Source organism: Eupeodes corollae, chromosome 3 (assembly GCF_945859685.1).
Source record: "Eupeodes corollae chromosome 3, idEupCoro1.1, whole genome shotgun sequence".
In the NCBI taxonomy this organism is placed as follows: domain Eukaryota; kingdom Metazoa; phylum Arthropoda; class Insecta; order Diptera; family Syrphidae; genus Eupeodes; species Eupeodes corollae.
Genome location: NC_079149.1, coordinates 65,762,653 through 65,788,120, shown reverse-complemented (window position 1 = coordinate 65,788,120; position 25,468 = coordinate 65,762,653). Strand labels below are relative to the sequence as shown.

At 32.4% G+C, this 25,468-nt stretch overlaps 3 protein-coding genes across 4 annotated transcripts in view; 2 read left to right on the top strand and 1 right to left on the bottom strand.

The window, feature by feature from the left end:
- The first annotated feature begins 1,193 nt into the window (after positions 1-1,193).
- On the top strand, positions 1,194-1,924 carry LOC129949678 (vacuolar protein-sorting-associated protein 25). Its single transcript, XM_056061270.1, has 2 exons — positions 1,194-1,341; positions 1,392-1,924. Exons 1-2 carry the CDS (start codon positions 1,292-1,294, stop codon positions 1,846-1,848), a joined length of 507 nt encoding a protein of 168 aa, XP_055917245.1. The 5' UTR covers positions 1,194-1,291; the 3' UTR covers positions 1,849-1,924.
- A 320-nt stretch (positions 1,925-2,244) lies between these two features.
- Positions 2,245-3,310, bottom strand: LOC129949679 (U6 snRNA-associated Sm-like protein LSm4). The gene is made up of 4 exons (XM_056061271.1): positions 3,197-3,310; positions 3,087-3,128; positions 2,713-2,811; positions 2,245-2,646 (listed from the first exon to the last, which is right to left on the bottom strand). Exons 1-4 carry the CDS (start codon positions 3,197-3,199, stop codon positions 2,329-2,331), a joined length of 462 nt encoding a protein of 153 aa, XP_055917246.1. The 5' UTR covers positions 3,200-3,310; the 3' UTR covers positions 2,245-2,328.
- Positions 3,311-20,071: 16,761 nt separating this feature from the next.
- Positions 20,072-25,468, top strand: part of LOC129952906 (pseudouridylate synthase RPUSD2-like) — a 169,014-nt gene continuing 163,617 nt past the window's right edge. The window contains exon 1 of one of the 2 annotated variants that reach the window (XM_056065861.1): positions 20,072-20,286. In XM_056065861.1, the coding sequence (XP_055921836.1) occupies positions 20,104-20,286 (183 nt within the window). In that variant the 5' untranslated portion in view covers positions 20,072-20,103. Of the gene's footprint in view, positions 20,290-25,468 lie in introns of both variants that reach the window. The other variant, XM_056065860.1, reaches the window with a different exon arrangement.

Genomic DNA, 25,468 nt, shown 5'->3' with positions numbered 1-25,468 from the left:
GTTTTATGAATTTTTGTCTAGCTTTAAGATAGGTTTAAGATTGAATTAAATAAAAATGAATTTGAAAAAAAAATGAAAAAAAAAAAAAAAAAGTGTGTTGCACTGTCAAGCAAGGGGTCTTGGGTTCAATCCCTGCTGGTGCCACCTACATTTTTCACGGGTATCGCCACTTGCGAATAATTGACAAATCCTCGAAGAGTAATTCTTGTCGTGAAAAGTGCTTTATCCACTAAGCCGTTTGGATTCGGCATATAAACTGTAGGTCCCTTTCAACCCCGATAACATTACTCGAACACAGGAATGGTTGAAAGTTGTAAGTCGCTATGCCCTGGTTCTTCATGGACTGTTGCGCCACCTAATTTATTTTTTATTTATTCTTTAAACACAATCTTTATACGTTTTTTGAGAAATAGATGTCGCTTCTCTACGTCGCTTCTCTACGTGTGCCGTTTTCACTTATTGCATATACTTATAAACACAATCAACTATTCATTAAATTACATAGTAATCACCTGAACATTGCAATTTTGTCTTTCCTTTTAAATTGGGCGATGGGAATTCTTGAGAAATCGGGGCGACTTTCCATTACTGCAGCACGAATTTCCTTCTGACTTTTACAGTTAGGTAGGAATCTCAATAGAACAAGTTTTAAATATTAAGCCGAGAAAACAACTTTAAGCCATAGAAAAAAATATTTTCTTTTTCGGACTTAACCCTACTTTTTTTGTATTTAGTTTTTGAAAACAAGTTTTTTTTTTAAATTGATAGCACGGTGTACTAACTCGAGGAATGTAAGGGGGGCATGCTGCACCCTTCAACCCCCTTTTTTGGGTATATGCAAAATACTTTTTTCATTTGAGCACTAAAATCAAAAAAATACCCAAAAAAAAAGGAGGTATGTCAACATTGAACAAAAAACAGGGAAGAGATTTCAAAACCACCATCAAAAAAGTGAACTTCAAAATTAATTAAAGATAGAAATTAATTTTTCCTCGCTCTCAAATTGCTATAGTTATTATTTATTTTCACATATCTATCAAGTCGAAATTCGTGCTGCGCTAATGGAAGGTTGAGCCGAGAAATCGAATCATCAACATTCAATTTTATATTTCTGACAGCAAAAATGATAATGTTGTGTAAGAAATTTTCTTTGAGATCTTAGAAATATAAACTAGCCAATTGAACTAAACGCATCCATTTTCACATCGACATCCGAGACAGACAGGAACAGAACTTTTAGTATATGTTGTCTGACATTGACTGACGGAGTGACAGATTTATTTATTTTATTATGGCTACATACGAATTACCTTGGGAATATTCTTTTCCACCCTTTTACACGTAAATATTCAATGAAATATCATTTTATTATTATTAAAGGTTCTTTACAGTTTACAGCATCATGAAGAAACAAAAAAGCGACAGATATCTGTATGGGCCGACATTGTGCTGAAGTATTATAAATCCACAAACAATAACAAATTGAGCATTTCTACTTCGACACTTTTTAAAAATGATTCCATTGGTAGAAAAGTATCCGATGAACTTGCTTTACAAATTTTTGAATCATTGCACAAATCAGGATTTGCCCATCCAATTGATAAAGAAAGAAACGAATGGAATTTATGTTGGTATACCTTGGACGAGTATGCAGACATGATGTATTCTTGGGCGTCAGAAACCGGACATTCAAACACTATTTGCACTTTGTTTGAATTGAGTTCTGCAAAATCAGAATTCTCAGAAGTTGATGAAGAAATTTTGATCAAAGCTTTGCGAAAGTTGGAGGAACGTGGGAAATGTGAGCTTATAAATATGGATGGCGCTTATGGAGTTAAATTTTTCTAAACTCATTGTTTCATTTGTATTTTCTTTAATTAAAAGCATAACAGCAAAGATATATTCCACTAAACATAAAACACAATTGTTTGTAATTAATTACTTCTAGTTTTAAACTGAATGTCTTAATGAACCAGATGATCTGATCACTAAACTTTAAAGGATCGTGTCTTATTTTTGATTAAAAATGTTAAAAAAAGGTATAAGGTTACCGTTTACAAGCTATCGAAATTCACGCAATCAGCGTATTCTTAATTTCATTTCCAAAAAAACACATAAAATCTATTTGCATTGTGTCAATGTCTATCGTTCAAGTAGAAACGCTCTTCGACTAGACTCCTATTCAAAACCATTCAAATATGTCTAAAAATATTTATGCCAGACTTTTTAAAATAAAGACTTCCCTTTCTCCAAAAGCTACAGTTTTTATTTTTGTTTTTTGAAAACTACTTCTTAAAACCTAGTTTACAGCAATTAATTGTATTTAAACTATTGCTTTCTGTTGTTTTTAACGCCGGAAGCAAGAGGTCTATTACCTTGTGATGTTGGCCTGGAACCGCTGTTCGGTCCACCTGCCACATTGCGGTTGCCAAAGTTATTACGGTTGCCAGGGCGACCGCGTTGGTTTTGGTTATTAGCTCCTCCACCTCCACCACCCCCTCGACTTTTATTCATTTCGGCGCGATTTCTCGACTTAACCTGAGAATCCTCTTTGACCATATCAATTACTTCATCTGGGATACGCAAGTATTTAATAGTGCTTCCTCTAATATAACATTCTGGCATTCTCCAAAATCTATCTCCATCCTAATTAGATTTTTGATATGATTTGAATATATTTTTAAACAATGTTCATAAATAAAATGGACAAACCTTTGAGGTACAAATGACGTCCCGTAAGTTTATATTCATCCATGAATCGCAGCTCACAAGATGTCCATTGTATGTCTCACCATTTTTAAGTTCTACCAACTAGAAAAGGTTTTTAATTATTGTAGGTATACGTTTAACCAATAATTTTAAATAGTTCTAAGAGCAGGTTTTGAGATATAAAATTAAACGGTGTTTGGAAAACCAGTACAGAAACATTAAAAAATGGTTTATGATCTTTTGGAGTGGATATTTTTAAAATTAAACGTTTTGTCTTCATTATTAGTGAGTGCTATGATAATATACCTTTTTTATTTTTCTTGAATTAAAAAATTAAAGGGTTCTGTTCTTCCATTCACCAATTTCATTTAACTTACCATGGGATGACTTTGGGCTGTTTTAAGAAGAGAAAGCGGCAACTAAAATTGGCATACAAGAATTATATTTAAAAGGCATTTAATAAAACCCATAGATTAGTATTTATTACCATTTTGTTCAATTTGTCGAAATTCTGGCAGCAGATCTGGGAACGTTGTCTTTGTCGGCAAATCCAAACAAAACATACGAATCACAACTGTCAAAAAAGACATTTAAGTAGGTCAGTTCAGATTGAGATAACGGAGTCATTCTACCAGTTTAGATTTCTGTAAATTTTCTCAGACGCATTGACAGCGCGAATTGAATTGAATTGAATTGTGCTATAGAGAATTGTTCAGAACTGGGATCGTGTGTTATTGCACTTAGATATTTTTAGAAAGAAGGAAATAATTGCGAAAGAGAAAGAAGGTGAAGTAGAAATACTTTAAAAAGTCTCAACCAGTAGAATTCTGGATTCAGGATTGTCTTGGATGGTTTTTAACGTTTCTCTTTCTTGTTTCCAGTGTAAACAAGAAATATGCCTCCAGACGTTATAAACGAATTAATTTAAATGTAGGAATGGTTGAGAGAGTCTAGATTGGTAGTTAGGCCGTGTGTGAATTGCGTTAAAATTTGCGTTAAAACTTCTACCACGATTAAAATTTGACGTCTTCTTTGAGGTGGGATCAAATTTAGCCATTTGCTGTGTGAATTGCATTAAAACAATTATTTAAACCAAGATTTCTGCGCAGGTTAAAAAAATTTCCCTCGATAATTTAAGAAATTTCCCTGAACTGAATTGGTTTTCTTCTTCGCGGAAAAATAATTTCGCTTACAAAACATATTTTTAAGAAAACAGGGTTAATAAAAAGTCGCTGAAACTAAAAAAAATCTTTTTTATTTATTGTTCTCGATTCTAATGTCATATCTTAAAATAACAGTCAAAAATATTCAAACAAAATTCCCATTTTGATTAATTGATTTATTCGGTGTGGTAATACTGAAAAATTGTTGATATCTGTCATACATTTCAAAAGAAACAAAACAATTAATTCGTATTTTGTTGGCGAATCAATCTCAGTGAACTTAAACTCCAGAGAGGAAGATAATCTCGGCGATGACAGTTGGTAGCAGAGGTTCCAGCGAAACTACTCCCTATGAACTTTCTAATAGGAAAGGCGGGTGGTAGTTGTGCTCCTTGGAAGCATATTGATGAAATAGTTGGAAATAGGGCCAGGATGCCATTTCCTTATTTGTGGCTGCATAATCACCGGCACCATCACCAGTATGCTGCTCAAAGAACGACTGTGATCGAAAAAATATTATAAAAAAGTGTGTGTAAAATATGGCAAAACATTCACAACAATATACCTTGTATTTTTGTGACATATTTTTCCATTGCTGCCTGCATGCCTAAAATCCTTTGTGGGGTCCACAAAGCGCTCCGCTATACACCTTCAAGTGAAAAAAAACAACCGTTATTTACCAGAAATTTGCTACTATTTTACAAACCTCCATCCATCAAATAATGTTTGCATTTTTAGATGTAAACATATCATCCAAACTTATACTAGTTTGAATAAGTTTTATTTTTTCTTCGTGAGACCCTAGAAAACAAAAGCATTGAATTTATATAAATTTATTCATTTCAAACTTACATTTATTGTATGGTTTTCCAGCCTGCCTTCGTTTTTTTTCTTGCTCCATTTCCGTTTGATTTGAACGCAAAATTGCAAAAGCAAGAGCAAATTTCTCTATCAATAGAAACGTCAAATTTTAACAAACTTTAACCTGCTCCACAGCTCAATAAATTTTAACCCATTTTATTCACCTCATTAGTGTCAAATTTTAACACAGGTAAATTTAAAACACACATTTTAACGCAATTCACACACGGCCAAGCCTTGTATTCCAAACTACCTGGCGATATTGCGTCTCTCAAAATTTTATTTTATTTATGGCATTTTCAATGAACGAAAAAAGCAGATTAAAAATTCAAAAATGACAGTTCCATAATTTCGATTTCAAAAACAAAACATTCAATTTGAGATTCTACAAGTAAGTTTTTGTAAATTATTTTGTTTTGTCTAAATTTTCAATAGAATCTATTTCTTTATAGATCAAAAACCTTAATATACAAAAGCTACAAGTATATTTAATTTTGTTTCTAGCTATGGATTATTCCAATAATATACTTGACCAGGGTTATGGTCATTGCAGGCGTTGACGTTGTAGGTGTCACCGTCGCTACAATTAGTCAGATGGTTGTAATGCAACAACACCAGCAGCAAAGAACTCACCAGAGCTACGAATTCAATTCCATAAGTCGGTTATCTTGGTAGACATATTTCTCTTTAGATGAGATGAAGGCACAGATGAAAGTGTCAAAAACAGGCAACTGAAAAACATCCGAGAGTAATAATGCGAGATTGATGGGATGAGTGTTCAAAACATAAATGCGAAACAAGCAGCATACAGAAAGTGTGAGTGTAAGAACTCACATCCTAACAATTCTGTTCTCAAATTTCTGACAACGAAAGTGAGATATGTTGGCTAAGGCTAGATGTGCACATGCAACTTTTAGTTTCGAAACTGTTTGGTTTCTAATCTGAGCACTATAGACTTATATGAGAGTCCACGCAAATGCAGAAACCATTCTGTCGGCCATTCGAGCAACTTTTTAGTTTGTGTTTTGACACAAACCTCGAACCAATTCCTTTGTTTGTGTCACTAGGAATTATAGGTAACTGCGCAGAGTTGCATGTGCGCGCCTAGCCTAAATCTCTGAGATCTTAGAATTATGAACTAGTCAATTTCTTCAATGAAACGTGCAATAAGAAAAGGTTAAGTTCAATTAAGATTGGATTTTCGCACTTCGTTTGAGTCATATATAACCTTTGTTATCTAGAGATTGGACCTATTTGTTTCGCCCTTAAATTGATTTGAAACGATTTTCTCCATCAGAATAAACATGAAGTTGAAGTTTCAATGCATTTCTTACGCAGCTGTTTTAATAATGTTGATCAATGTAGTAAAACAAGGTGGTCGTTGAATTAAATTTTCAAAACAAATATCCGTGAAATTTAAAAATGTTATGCATTTCTTTTTTTGGAACAAAAATTGTTCAATATTGTTTGTATTGCTTCGGAAAGTTCATATAAAGAAAAGGATCTTCATTCATTCAGATTATAAGCGGTTTCTAGATAATGTAGGATTTCTATGGTTTGAATTTTAAAAGGGCATTATTAATGCGCAGTGGTACTTGTTGCGTGATGCATAATGCTTTGCATTGCACTGTCATATAGAGAAGGGACGAAGATTGGGCTTAAGCTCATCTTTAACCCAATAAAAAATAAAGAGTAAAAAATTATATCAAACGTTGTACAAGTCAGTTACCGTTAAAGGCAATTGACATTTATACCACTCTCTTCAATAATTCACTGAATAATGTATTTTATCTAGTGCATTGGAAGACCACTTTGGTTCATCCGGCCCCGAAAAAGGAAGAGGAAAACTCCAACCCGTCAAATCTTCGATCGATAAGTCTTCTTCCGAGCATCAGCAAAGTTTTAAAGAAGATCATTAATAACTTATTTCTGATAAATACTTCGGTTTCAAGGTGGGTGAAGAAACAGTTCATGCTGCGTCTATACTTGTTTCTGCTATCCTATCGAATAAATCAAAAACAACAATGCACAGGTTCTGTTAGGCTCTTGATCTAAAACTGAGTAGGCTTGCTCTATAAATGCCGCTCTTACTAGGGCCAAAGGAGCCTTCGGACGGACAAAACGGCTTATTTACACCAGTCGACATGACCCCTGGATGCTCGTTTATGGCTGTCCTGTGTCGTTAAACTTGGCTCCTTGCCAGATGGAGAATTTTCTAGTATTCGAGCAGCAGTGTTTGCGACGCTGTACCGGCTAACAGCGAGAAGTCGAGTCATAAGTGAACATAAGTTCATTACTATTCCTGTATAACGAGATTCGAGTTAAAAGAATTGATGATTTCGAGGTCCTCCGGTTCAGTAGGCTGTATAAAAACAACATACAAAATAATTAAAAAAGTGAAAACGAAATTAAAAACAAATCTTTAGATTTGCTGCTTTGGTTGTTCTAGTTTAACATAAGTAGTTTTTAGGTAGCAAAGATAATGTTTGGTTAGTTTTAAGTTTTATTTTAAGGACCTAAATTTAAGTAATATTGAAATTAATAAAAAAAGAAGAAATATTGAAATAACCATATTCCAAGCACAAGCAAAAATATGTTAATCTGGTTAGCAATCAATATAAATTGAAAATTTCAATTCCAACGAAAGTTGTAAGCAGGACAATATGACCGAAATTATTACACAAGGATACTCTATACATATGGGGTGTCTTTAATATTAAGAACATACGAAACAAATTAGTAACTGACGAAAAATGAGGGAGATATACATTACGGATATGTTTCCTTAAATTATTGTTTTAGGTAGACTGAGATAGTTTGATAGTTTTCACATGACGAGAAAAGAACTTCTTTTATTTTTGACTTGCTGAAAATTCAAATGGATCGACAAACCAGAAACCAACCATCTCAGTTTCCCCTCAAACGGTTGATTTCGGATTGACTTAGGTCCATTTAGATATTTGAAGGTTATTGAATTCAAAAGTGGATTTAACTTAACTTAACGATTTTGTCTTCAATAGTTTTTTATCTACCTGTAATGGGCAAATTAAAGGCACTTAATAAATAAATTGGGGGCGCAACAGTCCGTTGAGAACTAGGGCCTAGTGACTTACAACTCTGAACAATTCTTCTGTGCGAGTACTGTTGTCAGGGATAGAGGGGGCCCACAGTTTTAAGCTGAATCCGAACGGCTGATTTGAAAAGTACTTTGGAGAATTTGTCACTTCCTCGCAAGAAGTAGTTTCCTGCATAGGCATGGGATCGAACCCAAGACTTGTAGCATTATAGTTCAATGCACTAACCATCATGCCACGGGTACTAATTAAAGACGCATTCAAGCATTTTTTATGTACTTACATATATTCCTCATATTTCGAATCCTTAGCGAGAAGAAAGCTAAAGATTTTTGAGGAAGCGGGAAGATACAACAGTTTTCAGCATTTTAATCTATTTTCTACGAACAATTTATGTTGAGAATATGTTTATTTCACTTAAGTTGCTAAGCAAGTCTTTGAAATATAACATAAAAATGATGAGTGTAAAAACTACACGTTTTTGGAATGATGAACAAGTACACATTTAACATATTGTTATAACGCTCAAAAATTGTCACCTCGAAAATTTACGAATAAAAAATGATTCCATATCCAAGGCAATTTTGTGCAACGAAAAAAACGTTTTTAACATCCGGTAAAGTATTGAAAAAAATCAAATTGGCTGTTTTTTTTATAAAAAATAAAAACCTATAAAAAACATTACTTAAAGTTGTTAAACATTGATTTTCGACACAATATCTTTTCAAAAATTTGAGATAATGGCTTCCATACAATTTTATCTCACAAAAAATATTGTTTTCAACATTCGGTAAAATTTTGAGAAAAATCGAATTGACAGTTTTCTTTACAAAAATAAAAACTTAAAAAGAGGCTGGGATGCAACCCACACTGATAACTTCCCATCCCGTCTGTCGATTTGTCTTGCTTAAAAGTTTGTCTATATGTACTAGTATCAATTTTACCAAATTTGCGTACTATTTTTTATAGCTTTTATTTTTTATGAAAAAAACGGACTGTTGGATTTTTATATAAAAATCACTGAATATCGAAAACAATATTTTCTGTAAAATAAAATAAGTTTGAAGCCAATATTTTTAATTTTTGAAAAGCTATTTGAGTCTAAAGTAAATTTTAACCAAGTTTTAGTATTGTTTTTTTTAGAGTTTTATTTTTTGTAAAAAAAACCGTCAATTCGATTTTCTTCAAAATTCTGTAAAATGTTGAAAACAATATTTTCTATAAGATAAAATTAGGTTGAAGCCAATATTTTATAGTTTTGAAAAGATATTTGAGTCGAAAAGCAATTTTTACCAACTTTTGTTAAATTTTTTTGTAGGTATTTAATTTTTTGTACAAAAACTGTCAATTCGATTTTTTTCAAAATTTTACTAAATGTTAACAACAATATTTTTTGAAAGATAAAAGTAGTTAAAAGCCAATATCTACAATTTTTGAAAAGATATTTGAGTCGAAAATCAATTTTTACCAACTTTTATTAATTTTTCTTTTTTAGGTTTTTATTTTTTGAAAGAAAACTGTCAATTCGATTTTTCTCAAAATTTTACTGAATGTTGAAAACAATATTTCTTATAAGATAAAATGAGCTTGAAGCCTAAATTTCAAGTTTTTGAAAAGATATTTGAATCGATATTTAATTTTTACGAACTTTGAGTAATGTTTTTTTTAGATTTTTATTTTTTATAAAAAAAACTGTCAATTCGATTTTTCTCAAAATTTTATCAGATTTCAAAAACATTATTCTCCGTTGCTCAAAGTTGTTTTGGAGATGAAATCATATGTAAGTCGTTAAATTTAGGAGGTGACAAATTTTTTTTTTCAGTTTTTTGATTTAGAAAAAAACCGTTAGATAGACTTTTTTCAAAAAAATATACTTCTTTGAGACCACGTTACAGTTTATTATATAAAATTTAATTCAAGTCTCTAGCGTTTTTGGTTCGTAAGATATTTAGGGTTAACCAAAGTTTTCACCTTTTTTTAAAACTGCTATGGTAAAAAAACCACCCACGCATTTTTCTTGAGAGCCCTTTTTGCATCTTTCTGCCTTATTATCTGTAGGTATAACAAAATTTATTTGAAGTCGATATCTCTTCTGGTTCTTGAGCTATGGACGACGGAAAAAACGTCGCGAACGTACGGACGTACGAACGAACGTACACACCCACGCACAGACATCTTTCTAAAAATCTTTTATTTCGACTCTAGGGACCTTGAAACGTCGAGAAATGTCAAAATTTTCAATTTGACAAATCGGACCAATTACAATAACTTCCTATGGGAAGTTAAAAATAAACAATACTAAAACTTATTAAAAATTTACTTTCCACTCAAATAGCTTTTAAAAATTAAAAATATTGCCTTAAAATGTTTTTTTATTTCACAGAAAATATTGTTTTCAATATTCAGTAGTTTTTTTTTTTATAAAAATCCAACAGTCCATTTCTCATAAAAAAAAATAAAATCTACAAAAAAAGTACGCAAATTTGGTAAAAATTGATGTTCGGTTCTTGATATCTCTCAAATTAATTTAATTCATCCAATTTGTAAAAATTTAAGAAATGTTACTAAAATTGGTAAACAAAAACTTTCGACTAAACTTAATTGTTTTTTGATATGCAAAATTTTTCTGGTAATTTTAAAATGTTTAAGAATAATTCAACTGACAACTTTATTAACCCAACGCAAGACAAGTCGACAGACGGGATGGGAACTTATGGGTCGCGTTCTACCCTGTTTTTGAATTTTTGTATAGTCTTTTACAAATGAGGAAAGTAGGAGGAACTGCAAGTTCATCAAACTTAAATATTGTATCTATACATTTTCATATTTGATTTGATTTGTTACCTTTGCATGCAACATCTGATTTCAATTGATACGCACATATCTTATACTTGATTGTTATACGCAAGCTCTAACCTTTATGATACTGTAACAGAGTTAAATCAGTTGTTTAGGAAAATGAATATTTATCATAAAATTCCCATAAAGCATTTGTTATCAAAGATACCCAAAACAGTACGCATACTTTTGTAAGTGTAGACACCAACCCAGAAAGAAGAAAAGAACAGTATCTCAGACAAAATAAGATCTTTAAATTACAAACTATATATTCTTTTTTCAACTCCTTAAGCCATTCATACAAACAAATGTCCACCTCTTAAAAGATACTATAATACACATCTCCTCCAATCTTCATCTTCCAGTACCCTAGGTGTAAATAAATCCTTAATCGGAGTCAAACCACCCATAAAACTGGCAGTTAGTTCTACGTTACAACATACATATGCATTTCGGATCTATTCATATTATTCACGACCCTGATCGTTGTGGAATTTAAAGTTCATTGCCCGAACAAAGCGCATCCTGAATCCAGACACACTCATAAATTATGCTTCCTGCTGACAAACCCTTTGAGATTGACTTTTTCTGAATGTTATTCTTTTGTTTAATTAGTGCATTATTAATTAATACAGTTCGCAATGGAATGACTGCAAACCTTTGGTTGTATAAAATTGTATAATTGTATTCTGCATCTGTATTCCTTTAAAATTATAATGTCGTTGACTAGCGAAGGGGGTGTATTGTCATGGTAAAGTGAATCATCGTTAGCACTCACTATATTTTTCCGGGATCTATTCATTCATTTCTATAATAATTCCACTATAGAAGCTCGTGAAATGCATAATGCTGGGGCACGTTGCATGTAACTAATTAAAGTATCCTTATGGTTCTTATAATGTATAGAAAGAATTCACTTCACGGAGTGGCATACAAGAGAGTAGGTATCTTTTTTCCTTTGCAGTTAGTTACATATTTGATTGTTTACATTTCCTGAATAAAAGTTTAAGCAGGGTTATTACAATATATTAAATAAACAATCAAAAAGAAAGCTTTATCTTAAATGTATTATGTATCATTTAAACATATTTTTTTTAATTTTTGTATAAATGAAACAAGACCATCCAATAGTTTTGTGAAGAGAGCTTAATAACAAATACGAGCATAATCAACATTTCCAGGAAAGACTAAGGTCCACTCAGAGGAATAACATTTTCAAACATTTGGGAATCGAAATTCAGCTTCTTTTATTTGATATTTACATTAATCTGCATTTATGCAAAATGAATGCGAGGTATAAAAATAGGAATTCGCATTTGTTATGATGAAGTTATTAGTTTACAAAAAATGAGTTCAAACTATTAATTTTTTTATTTCGATATTGTCATTTACTAAAATGAAAGTATTTAATTATTTGTTTACCATTTTCAATCTTAAAATATTTTAAACCTGTCAGTTGGCCATCCAGTTTAACTATTTTCAGCCTTGTTTAATGTGTTTCTTCTTCAAATAAAATAATACTCTTGTTCAAATTGTTGTTAGGAAAAGACGCCAAGAGGAATGGATTTTTTCGCCCCCCTTATCTTCGGTAAATATATTGAATTCAAGCATGTGTTTCTAACAGTTATAAATGGTCGCATTCACAAAGCTAGTGGCTACATAGGCAAGGGATTCCGATTGGCTAAATCTAACTACAAAAGTAGTTGAAATTTCCCCTTCGACGTAGTGTAAAAAATTCGGCTACAAAGTTAGTGGAGAATGATTTTGACGTTTCACAATCACCTACTCGATAAAAACACGAATTCAAAATGAAATAAATCGGTCAGTAATTTAATACAAATATATGTAAATCGTTCAAATTGTGTCTTAAATTTGATTTTATTGAATTTAAAAACACAAAAGATAAGTTAAAGTTATCAAATCAAAAATGTTTCTTATTTTTTATATCTATGACAGTTCCTGATTGACTAGCTTTGTAGTATAGTTTTGCATTCACAAAGCTAGTTGAATTTTGACTACGTAGCCACTAGCTTTGTGAATGCACCCAATGTCAAGATGAGCTGACTTTCAAAAAATTATGTCAAGTGAAGAAATTGAGCATGCAAAATTTCATAAAAAAAAATTAATGAAATCTTTATGTTTAATGTCATAACCTAATTTTGCATTAGTAATTACTTGGACCTGCATTTTCAGATATAAACTTTATAAGACGGTTTGGAATAGATTTATTAAATTTTTTAATAATCACAGGAAATTTTGACCCAGTTGCCACAAAGAGCTTTGATTAAGGTGTGTTTGTCTTTAAATTGTCTTCCACTTTCATAAACCTTACGAGAAAGCAACCTTAAAACCTTAAAGAAAGTATGGAATATAAGGGCCATGGCAAAAGTTCCACAATTTTTGATTGAATTCAACTTCTAACAATACTCGAAGTGTGAATGGGGCATTGACTTTTTGAAAAGACGAAGTCTGAAAATGCTTTTCATTTTTATAAACAACCGTTCCAGAAAACATTTTCAGTTGTTGCCGTTCATTATTTTGCACAAAAAGTAAAAGTGGATTGTGCCATATTAGGTTAAAGTTCCCCAAAACATACACCTGATGTACGGCTATGATATCGTTCCAAAATAAGCTCATCCTTTCTCAGATAATGTAAATCCAAGTTGTACCCAAGTTTAAAATTTGTTTCCACCCGCAAAGACAGCGCGTTTGCTTTCACAGTTCCAAACAACATGCTCTTTTGCCTCAAAAAGGTTTGTTTTGTAAAGTTTTTCTCTGGATCGTATCACTTTTTTGTATTTTCCTTTGAATCGTTGTTATTCTGGCTGATACTCAGCTTGTGACCGTTATTTTAGTCACTGATAGAGTAGAATTTGACACAAGCCATAGAATTAACCGCTTTTCTCATGATTTTGCTGTTTCTGCTTTTGTACCCTTTTTGATTTTGCCCATATTTTTGTGCATCAGCAATATGATTGCTGGCAAATTTCCTGCTTCTGTAAGGTCTTCTTATTATTTCACGTAATTCCTTGAAAGCATCTATTCTTGTTCTTCCTTTATCCCTCAAAGTCTTTGCAGTTCCTATGTTTGTTTTAAATTAAAATAACATTTGTTTTTACTTTTTTGTATATTTTATACAATTTTTTTTAAATGATCACACTCGAAAGCTCATGCAAGTAAATATTCGCAACTGCCTGATCCAAGTGAAGTGTTTTTTTCACTCTTTTGTAGCAGTCTCAAATATGATATTGAAAAATTTCAACGCTCGTCTCTAATTTTCTCTCTAATTCAAAAGCTAGTTGTACACGACACAGCCGTTTGGCTCTGTCAATTAATTTGGATTTTCAAAAATCAAGGAGCCCGAACCAATGAGCCAAAGCGTCCTTGCATGTGTCGAGAATCAAAAGCGCAAAAGTGCTCCAAATGAACAATATACAATCATTCCATCGAAGTGGCTGTGACTCGTTTGTATATGCTGGCCCGTTGAGAGGGGTGAGAAACCCCCTGGCCGGGATTTCCTAGGGGCCCGTAAAATTGAAAGCAATAAGGAGAGTGTTTTTTGTCAATATACTTTATATTCATCATCAACATACCTATTCCCACTTATTTTTAGGGCCCCGGAAATTTAAAATAATTCATGCTTTCGCAATCGGGCCCCTGTTTGCATTGGGAGCGTATTGGAATCCCGCGTTTTAAAATCCCGTTTTTTAAAAATCCATCCATCTTCTAAAACACCGATTTTTTTAAATCCCGCTTGTGTAATCAGGGTTATAAAAAGCAGGATTATAAAAGACGGGATTTTAAGAAACGGGAATATAAAAACTGGGATGTCAAACCCAACCCGTTTGCATGTTATCTACAAATCTATTAGTTACAAGCTTGAAGGATCTGGGCGCCTGATTATTATCGGCGTATATTTTTCTTAATATTTAATGAAAAATTTGGCAACTCTGAACTATTAAAAAAAAGTTATAATAAATTGTTTCCGATACAAGATGGTCAGCTAGATGCATGAAACCATTTGCAAATCATCTGAAAAACCTAAGAACATCATTAGAAGCCTTAAGTGGCGTTAATTAACTGCTGAAACTCGAAAAGATGTAAATGGCGTTTAAAAATATATGCACAAGCTTATTAGCGCTATAAATGAAAGAAGTGTCATTCTTCAAGTCAGAAACATGACTATTGACATTGAAATTCGAAATTTCGACAACTTGATCTCCGATTTGAACATTATTTAAAACGGATGGGATCAAATCATATCTGAATACAGAGGATATGCTACTGGATTTGGGGATGTTCCATTACCGTTCCTATTGAACCGAAAAAGGAAATTAAAGAGATATTTTGGAGAAAATCGAGGAGCCGGAGAGTATATTGAACCAGATAAAGAAATACATTTCAAGAGAAATACCTTTTACGTCCTAGTTCAGTCAATTATACGAGTATATCTCGAATTCTTCAACACGATGAAAAATTTAAATGTTACATTTTCATTTTATGGCAGTTTTCAACAATGGACGAGATTAAAAACTCCGCTACAAGGTTCATCCAAAAGTATAACTCGCGTCTGTCTCAAGAGTTGAAAGAAGAAATAATTTATCTGAAACACATTTATGAAGCCAATTTTGAACTAGAACTTCGGCCATTGAGTTTGCTCAATGCTATTTATTCCCAGAACTTGGAGACGATTTTTCCCGTGTGTTTGCGTTGCTTTCCGTGTGTTTTCCACCATACCTGTAACCGTAGCTAGTGCCGAACTTTCATAAAGCGTCCTTGCCAGAATAAATTCATTGCTACGAATCATCTTTGGCAAGAAAATTGCGTTTCGATGCAATTATAAGTTGTTTTACTGCTCAGAAAGCTAGGAAAGCTCGTTTGCAAAATGAAAATATTTCATCGACTGCAACCTAACTCTAATGAAGACATTCTGATAATATTTTAATGAAAAGAAAAACAATCAAGAATATTTAATGTAAACCTTTTAAAATACATAGTTTTTTTTTCAATGACGAATTTCAAATACTTTTACTTCGCTCTATTTTATGTTCATAGTATAAGTAATAGATCTTTATGCTAATTTTTTTTTGTTAATAGTTAATCGACCATATTATCTGTTACTAACAAGTCGTTGGCAATATCGAATTCAATGTACAGGGTCCGGCAAAAAAATCTCCCGTATTTTTAGATGTTTATATTTAAAGCTATTTATAGATAATATAAAAAAAAGTGGCGCAGCAGTCCATGAAGAAACAAGGCCTAGTGACTTACAACTCTCAACCATTCCTGTGTTTGAGTAATATTGTCAGAGATGAAAGGGACCTACAGTTTATGTGCCGAATCCAAACGGCTAATTTGAGAAAGCACTTTTCATGACTAAAATTACGCTTGAAGGATTTGTCGATTCCTCGCAAGAGGCAGTACCAGTGAAAAAAGTTAGGTGGTACAGGCATGGATTGAACCCAAGATCTCTGGCATGACAGTCCTATACACTTTTTTTTAATTCATTTTTATTAATTCAATCTTAAACCTATCTTAAAGCTAGACAAAAATTCATGAAACTAGCCTAGTTATCAATAACTTACAACTAACTTAATGGTCCCATACGGACACTCTAAGTTAAACAATAATACTTAATACTAATGCCTTTCGGCCCTAAGATCTATTTTACTTTAATTTGGATTTTATTTATTTTGTATTAATTAGAAAAAAAAACTAATATCAATATCCTTTTTATTTTTACTTAAAAACTACTTAAAATAAGGTCCCTAATATAAAACTTAAAACTAATTTAAACTACCTATTCTATATATAAACTACTTAAAACTAGAACAACCACAGCAGCAAATCTAACGTTTTTTGTTTTTATATTTTATTGTCTTTGTTTGTATGTTTTTTTTAATTTAATTTTTTTTATATATTCTATGTTTTTTGTTGTTTTTTTTCTTTCTTTTTTTAATTTTGTTTGTTTTTTTTTAATTTTTTCTTTGTATTTTTTTTTTGTGCCACCATCTTATTCTACTTAAAACTAAACCCTAAAACTATAAAACAAGTATGTAAGCCGGCCAAGGATTAAAACCCCATCCCCACTACCCAATATCAAGTGCCGATTGAAGCCACCAAAACTGGTTCTCCTGCTTCACCCTATCAGTTCGGTCCCGTTCGGACACAGCCCTACTGAACCGAAGGAGCTCCGCTCCGCCTTGCGCCATGACGTCTCGATTGTACAGGAGTCGCCTATCCACGGTTCTTCGTCTGACGTGGTAGATTAGCGGAACTGCCAATCTATCCTGTGTCAGACCGCATCTGTCTAAAAAGAGAAATGCCTCTGGTGGAATAAAGCCTGGGAAGGAGCAACGTTGAACCACACAGGACAACCATAAACGATCATCGGCAGTATGAGGACCATGTAGCAAATTACCTTCACTCTGGGGTCAAGCCGACTGCTAAAAAACAGCCGTTTCGTCAGAGCGAAGGCTCCTCTGGCCCTGGTCAGAGCAGCATTTCTATGTCTGTCGAAATATAAATACTGATCTTACCAGATACTGAGGTACTTTACTACACTTTTGTTCGCCAATGGCTGCCCGTGAAGATCAATGATGACCTCGTGGCCCCAGCCAACGGAGTCCGGAACAGAATTTTCTCCGACTTCTGGACATTTATTTTCAGTTTCCAGTCGTCGCAATATCGCTGAATCTTGTCGAAATCACACTGCAAGAGAATTCTAATAACCTGAACCTTTCGGGCCGTTTTGTACGCAATTAGATCGTCGGCGTACGCAATTGCCTTTGTAAGACTACCTATCAGATCGCTGGTGTAAATGCTGAAGAGAATCGGCGAATTCACCGCTCCCTGTTGAAGACCATTTTTAATTGAGAATGTTGTGGTAGAAGTTACATTGCCACTTTTGACAACAAACTTTCTACCGTTAAAGTCCTACACACTAACCATCGTTCTACGGGTGCTGTTCAATATGATACTTTCTTCAATTGAAATTGCATGCATGATATGATATTTTAGAGATTTCTTTTGATAATTATTCAAGTAAGATGTGCAGTGCAACACGATTGTGCATTATATGGCTTAAAATCACCATGTTTGCAAATTTCAAAATTGGTTTTATGACACAAAAATTGCAAGCTATAATGATGACTTTTAGCATATACTGTTTTAAAATTTGTATATTAATAAAAGTTGGCAGGTCAGGGCACTAACCATCACGCTACGGGTACTTTATATTATGGTAATGTCTAAAACTATGTAAATTTGTCCGGCATACACGATGGCCCTGCGTATATGCCGGACAAATTTGGGCTGGGTTTAAATTGCTCTGAGCAAATTGGCTCTGACGTGTATGTCCAGCTCAAGATATTAGAGATTTCTGTATTCTCAGAAATGTAAACAAAATATTTCATTCAAATTTATCTATTAACTATACTAACAGCCCAAAACAAATTTTGTTTGCTTTAATGATAAAAACCGATGTCTTGCAGTCTCTGATCACGGCATTAGTATAGTAAGAGCGGGTGGTTAAACCAAATAAACGATATATCATTTGTGTAAATAAACATTTATTAAGTTACACGTGATCAAAATTAAACAAAAAACATACGAAATGCAAAAAAGTATATGCTTGATACTCAAGAATGAGTAGTGAATTCTGTTTACATTTAATTCTTCTGCTCTGTCAAGACTCCTGAAAAAAATTCCGAGAAGTTTTACGAATAATCGAACTCAGTGTTTTGTTTTACAAAAAATGAAATTGCTGTTAAAATTATTTAACATCTCGAATTGTTCGACAGTAAACACCTAAAACTTACATTTTGGCTCAAACACAAACACCAACCAACAACTGCGTTACGTTTGGCCTACTTCGAGGTTGCTTTGAATGACACTTCCAATATGACATTTTTAAAATGGGTCTTCTGTCATGAACAGCTGTTTTTTTTTCTCAAAATAAAAAAAATATGAGTTTTGAAAACGAAAAAATTAAATTTATTGCGGAAGTAGCTTACGCAGCCTATAATAACCAATGGCAATCCCTCCAAAAGCAAATGTATTTTGTTTGTTGACTTTTTTTTATTACAGCTGTTGAGCTGTCAGACAAAGCAAATGTTCAGCAAATTTGAACTAGAACTTACGTTTGCAGTCACATTACATAACATTACGTTATTTCCTTACGATTGTAAAATGAAACGTGAGATCGAAGCTTTATTCTGATTGTATGCATTGAATTCCTATGGCTAAACTCGTAAACGTCAGGCAAAGCCGAAGCTGAAGCATATTTGTGTTTCAGCCATTTTTTACTGCTCACTTTCTGATATTTTTCGAATGACTATTCAGCTTTTCACATAAAATTAAGGTTTATCTTTAACCTTTTTTATTAATTTCATTGTATTGTTAAAATATCTAACTATAACTTAATATTTGTCTCAAAAAAATTACAAAATAAAACAAATATTAGCTTATATTTTAATATATATTACAGCCTTTAGGTTTTAATTTTTTTTTTAAATCAATGCATGAAGATTGACTGCAAGACTATATTCTTAAATTTGAAATTGTGAAAAACTTTCAGATCTCTGAAGAAAATAAAAACACTTTTCATAATATTTCTTTCCAAAAATATATGAGAAAGATAAAAAATTGAACCACGAGTGTGTAAATACTGACCCAGAGGCCTGCCCCCCACTAAGCAATCTAAACTTACTAACGATTCAATAACTAAGTTGCCAGCAACTTCTCAAAGCATTGCCACATAAATAAGTATTTTTTAATACAAACTGAACAAATGTGTTACAAATAAAATAAGTAATTAATTAGTAACTAAACTAGCAACTAACAAGTAACAATAAACCTCCATAGCATCACATTATTTTTATATTTTTACTACAAAATAACTAAAACAAAAGTTAACCACCCAACTCAATCTTTCGATCCAACATAAAAACTTTGACGTATGTTCCAAAGCTTTTAATGTGTCTCACCGTCATTGAACAGAGCTATGCAAAGCATTTGACGTTTCCACATTTGACAGGAAACAAGGTAAAAGTGCCGCTCTGATTTCTGGTGTTTTTCGTTTCTGATTGTAATTAAATAAATCAAAACAAATGAAATTATTGAAGTTTGCATTATATTATATTGTAAGATTTGTTAATTAATGCACCTAATGATTTTCATTTGAAGTTAATTCAAAACAATCGAATAATAACCTTCCCACATCAAGAGAAAAACAGTTTTTTGTTTACTTCAAACACGTGCAAGTGCATAATACCTACCTATGTAGTTTGTTTTGATTTGCTTTTGATATTTAAATTAACACATATTTTAATTGATTTGTCAATTTTATGTATCTTTGAATTAATTGCATGCATAAATCTTATTGTCATTGAATTCCTTGATTTTAGAGATCTTATAAAATTGTTATTAAAAGCAGAAAGTTTTTGAAATCGATTAAAATGGCTTCAAGTGAAATGTTACTTCGGGATGTCCAGACCCAACACGGTGACTCCAAAACAGTCGATGAAGAAAATATCGTATTGATAAAATCTTGTTTGTGGGACGAAACTCCACAAAACATTGATAATACTGTCGAATGTGTTTGGTTCTACGAGGTTGAAAAACTTGAAGAAAATAAAAGGGTGGTAAGTAAAAAACCAGAATATCTGATAAATTCATAAAATATTTAAAGATGTTAAAAGTTAGATTCTCGATTCCAGAATAAGAAATATTGAATCTAAAATAAGTCACTTCTCTCTCCTCTTTCTTGGTATTACTATTACACACTTACATATAGAGTTCCTTATTTCCTTCTCGAAGATCATACCTACATATCTCAATAAAAGAATTAATACAAAATCATTATGTGGTTTAGTCCTGAAGGTGTAACGGACATGCAGGTTGCTTTCAGAGACCTTAGTACATTATACAGTAGTTTGTTGTGTGAAAGAGTAATAAACATTCATACATCCATACACAAAAACTTTAAACTTGTAACTTTCAAAAAATCAAATTGACCTTCATAATTTAAATGTTTTTTTTTTTTTTTGGAAAATGTTCCATACTTATTACATATACAGTGATAGAAAAAATAATGGAAACAAATTTTATTTTTACTGATCCAGCCACATTATTGCTTTTGCAGGAAATATTAACTCATATGCCCCACTGTATATGATCGATCGAAAACGGTACTTTACTATGCAATCGCTTTTAAGCACATTTCGTTGCAATAAATAATTCTTTATGGTCATTTCCTTGTGTTTGTGCTGAAAAAAAATAGAAACGCTTTTTTGTTCAAGAAAAATTCGTGAGTAAAAAGTCTTAAAATCTAAAATAAGGTGATTTAATTTGGTTATTTGAAAAAAAAAAACAAAACTGTCAAAATAGCATTTATCGCGAAATTTGTTTTCTAGTTGTTATAAACACTTTCAACATAGGCCGCGAGATACATGCTAAAACGAAGAACGAAAGTTGATGAACAATCTCAAAAATGAAGGCAAATCAATGTCGGAAATTGCAGGCCTAATGAATTTTTCAAAAAGGAAAGTATTTACCGCCATTCATAACAGCCACAACAGGAATAGCGCGGCAGAAAGTGGGCAACCTCCAAAAGGTTCGATGCCCTTTTGGTACGAGCATCGAAGAGGAATCCATTTTTATCGTCGGAGGGCACTTATTGGTTTTCATCATTGAAAACAAATATTGTAATTTTGAAATCCCCCGAAAAATGTTTGTTGACAGAAATCTGTCATTGGAATTGTGTGAAATTGGAACACAAATCAGTGGAACGATTCGTTTCATTTTTGAACATAAAACTATCAGCTGTTCAGGAAATGAATTTTCGTCCGGAAAATAGAAAAATAAATGTTTAAAGAAAAATAAATGCACAATCAAACTTGTTTTCCTCAAAAAAAGTTCTTTGTGTGATGTCGGATCGATCAGAACATAATTTTCATTTCTCATCAAATATCGGTTCAAAAATTTTTCCGAATCGATTTCAATGATAGCTATAACTGGCCCCTTAGGAAGGAGTTCAATGCTCCAGTCACAAGTCGGAAGATTAGAAATAGGATTATAGAAATGGACTTCTCAACAAATAAAAATTTTATTTTTATTTTATTAAAAATCGAATCACTTTTGCGAAGGCGAATTCAATGCGGCCAAATTGGAAAAATGTCTTGTGGTGAGATGAGACAAAGATACATTTATTTGGAACACCGCATACGATCCCAAACAAACGATAAAGTCTGTTAAGTATGGTGGTGGCAACATTAGGCTTTGGGTTTTTGCGTTTGGGTTTTTCGAATTCAGTTATGGGACCAATTTATTGCATTAAGAATATTACGACGGCCACAGGTAACGTTGATATCCTTAAAAATATAATGTTGCCATTTGCCGAAGAAAAAATGCCGTTAGTGTGGGAGTATATGCAGGACAATGACTCGAAACAGTCATCCCGACTCGCAAAACAGTGGTTCAAGGAGAACAAAGTCCATCTAATGGAATGGCGTTCCAATCCGGGGACTTAAATCCCATAGAGCATTTCAATCCAAAAATAAAGACGAGCTGTGGGAAAAAGTGCAGAAAGAGTGGCACTCCATTAAGCACTTCAGTTGTGCCAAGTTAGTGGACTCCATGTTTCGCAGGTGCACCGAAGTACTAAAAAATCGTGGTGGCACAACAAAATATTAAAAACAATATATATTCAATCGTTTTAGTTTAAGAAAAATTGTGTTTATTAGTTTTAAGACCATTGTTTCTATTTTTTTACAATGGAAATACATTTTTTGTTATTTGAATTTTGAATCAAGTTTTTTCTTTTCTCTATTATTGAAAGCGTACTCATAAAACAAGTTTCTATTATTCTTTCCATGAATGTATGTACATATTTAACACTTAACCCTTACATGTTTAATCATAAATTTATTGTTTTATAAGCAATATTTAATATTATACGTCTGTACGTATAGTTCACACTGAATTTATTTAAATAAAATTTGTATCATACATACATACATGTACAGTATAACCTAGACTATTTAAATATAGACAAAATTCACATAAAATAATTTACATGAATTAATGCTCAAGGCAAAATTTAAAGGAAAATACAAAGAACAGATGCAGAAGTAGCACAAGTTGTCAAATCGATTGTTCCATCACCGGCGGCGGGAGTTCTTAGTACATTTATTTGTTTTATTATTATTAACTTCCCATTGGAAGTTATTGTAATCGGTCCGATTCACAGTGCGTTGACAGGTGGACAAAAACAAAAAAAGTAAATATGAGATTTAAAGCTACAATGCTTTGGATTCCAACTATAACATTCTAAATAACTGTTATTTGTTTTTTTTTTTTTAATTGTTTGTTTTTTTTTTTTTTTAATTGTTTGTTTTTGTTTGTTTGGTGGATTAGCGGCTTTAATATCAGCAGTCAAGGTAATTTTAGCTTCAGTTGGAGTTTGTAATACTATTTTGTTGTGTCCTAATCGATCACGTCTAAGAAAATTTCCGCTGTTATCATTTTTTTTTGTAGTGATTAATAATTATGGATACCTTTAGAGCTGGTATGAGTATTTTATATTTTATTTTTTACCTAAATTAGTGTTGAAATAAATTAATCAACAAGAGCCCTGTTTTGAGGCATGAAAAATTCATTTAGGTTGAGTTTAAAAAAAAAACATCGAAACACATCGAAATATTTTATGTCATTGTAATCCTTTACTATTGTACTTTATAAAATAAAAAACTTTAATAGCAAATTTTTGCTAACCTTCAAAATATTTAACTTTTAGTAGGACAAGGTCAAACCTTAAAAAATGAAGAGATTTTTGAGAAATGGATTTCTCTTCCTAAAAGCTCTAGGATTGAAGATATTACAGACTTTATATTAAATAAATTAAATATAACAAACTGTTCGAGTTCAAATAAAAGTGATTTGTCACAAAAAGTAAAATTTTTTTACTTAAATATAGGGAGGTATTGGAAACAATGCTCAAGAAGCCGCGGTTTACTTTTCAATCGGCATAAAGTGTGGTTAAAAAGTGACTTCACTCTTTCTTCGGGTATTTTAAATACTGTCGCCAGTAAGGGTTCTGCCGATCAACCAGAAAGCAGTCGCGGAAGAGCGAAAAAACCATTCGAATTGGCATCTCACAAAACCAAAAAACGTAGAGTAGAGGATATTTTGGTCTCAAAATCCACTGAAGAGCTTCGGTTCGCAGCGGAACTGTCCGGAAGATTTTCTGGTGAGGGAGCCGATTCTTCTGGAAAAAAATGGGTTAACCTCCGTAAGAAGCCTTAGCACTGTATTTAGACCAAGATCTTTCTGAAAAAAGTATAAAGTGTTACGGTCAGTTGTTAATGCGTTGCATAAAGATTGTTTTCCCAGCTTATACAAACTGAAAAAGCTAAAAAAACAGATACTTTCCAGTAAGAGGGAGGCAACAGAAACTACTGCATCTGTTGACCTTCAAGAGATTTTAAATAAAACTGGAAAAAGTATTGCAAACATTTCCCATATACAACGTGAAACAACTGCCACGTTAATCTGCAAGTAGGGCTTCGACGGAAGTTCTGGGCATAGTCAGTACAAACAAGTCTTTACTGATTCACAAAGGACAGACGAATTTCTTTTCCTAACAGCGTTCTGCCCTTTAAAATTGGTCGAGGACAATACTGGTATTGAGCTATGGAAAAATCCCCGTCCTTCTTCGACTTCCTATTGCAGACCCATACAATTTATGTTTATGAAAGAATGTAAAAAGCTTGTTCAAGATGAGGAGTCTAAAATGATTGAACTTATATTGGAATTATTCTCATATTTCAAATATATGTACAATGTTTATATATAATTTTGTAAATGTAAATGTGGATAGTGAGAACTGAAATTCTAATTTTTCAATTAATTTTAAGATAGTAAAAACGATATTCAATCTATTTTTTTAACTTCATCATTATAGGTCAACTCACTAATCTCTTTCTAAACAAAAAAAGTTTCAATGTTAACATTTCATTTAAAATGCTATTTACAATGATTGATGGGAGCGTTTGTAATGTATTATCAAATACAAGTTCTTCAGCAAAATGTTATATTTGCGGTGCAACTCCTAAAGAGATGAATACGGTAACAAAAAAACAGAAGCTTATAAAAGAAGAAAACTATCGTTTTGGTTTATCCACCCTACACTCTTGGATAAGATGCTTTGAGTGTTTATTGCACATTTCTTACAGGCTTCCTTTCAAAACCTGGCAAGTGCGTGACTCAGAAAATAAAATTGTATTTGCCCAAAGAAAAAAAGATATTGAAGAATCATTCAAATCTAGAATGGGTCTTATCGTAATAAGCCTAAGCCATGATTCGGATCAACAAATGATGGAAATACTGCAAGACGTTTGTTTTTTTAAAGATTCAGAGACTTCTGCACAAATCACTGGACTTGATGAACAGCAAATAAAAAAGTTCTCCATCATTTTAAGAGTTTTGGCTTCTGGGCTTAGTATTGACGTAAATAAATTTTCTGCATTGCTCGATGAAACAAGAAATCTCTATCTTCAACTTTATAGTTGGTATTATATGCCAATCAGTCTTCATAAGCTTTTGATTCATGGCAAGGATATAATTTCATTTTTTGATATACTCATTGGTCAACTTTCGGAAGAAGCTTTAGAAGCTAGCTATAAAGAATTTCGAAAGCACCGCCTAGCTCACACTAGAAAATCATCCCGAAAGCTTGCAAACGAAGACTTAATGACTGTATTGCTGCTTAGATCTGATCCTACTTTATCACAATAAAGGAACACACATTCAAAACATTCGAAA

What these genes read in the sequence shown, in the direction of transcription:
- LOC129949678 (XM_056061270.1), top strand. Translation starts at nt 1,292, where the DNA reads ATGGCTACATACGAATTACCTTGGGAATATTCTTTTCCACCCTTTTAC. An exon ending in TCTTTTCCACCCTTTTACAC is followed by an intron (nt 1,342 to 1,391) that starts GTAAATATTCAA and finishes GGTTCTTTACAG; the next exon opens with TTTACAGCATCATGAAGAAA.
- LOC129949679 (XM_056061271.1), bottom strand. An exon ending in CAGCCCAAAGTCATCCCATG is followed by an intron (nt 2,812 to 3,086) that starts GTAAGTTAAATG and finishes AACCTTTTCTAG; the next exon opens with TTGGTAGAACTTAAAAATGG. An exon ending in ACGTCATTTGTACCTCAAAG is followed by an intron (nt 2,647 to 2,712) that starts GTTTGTCCATTT and finishes AAATCTAATTAG; the next exon opens with GATGGAGATAGATTTTGGAG.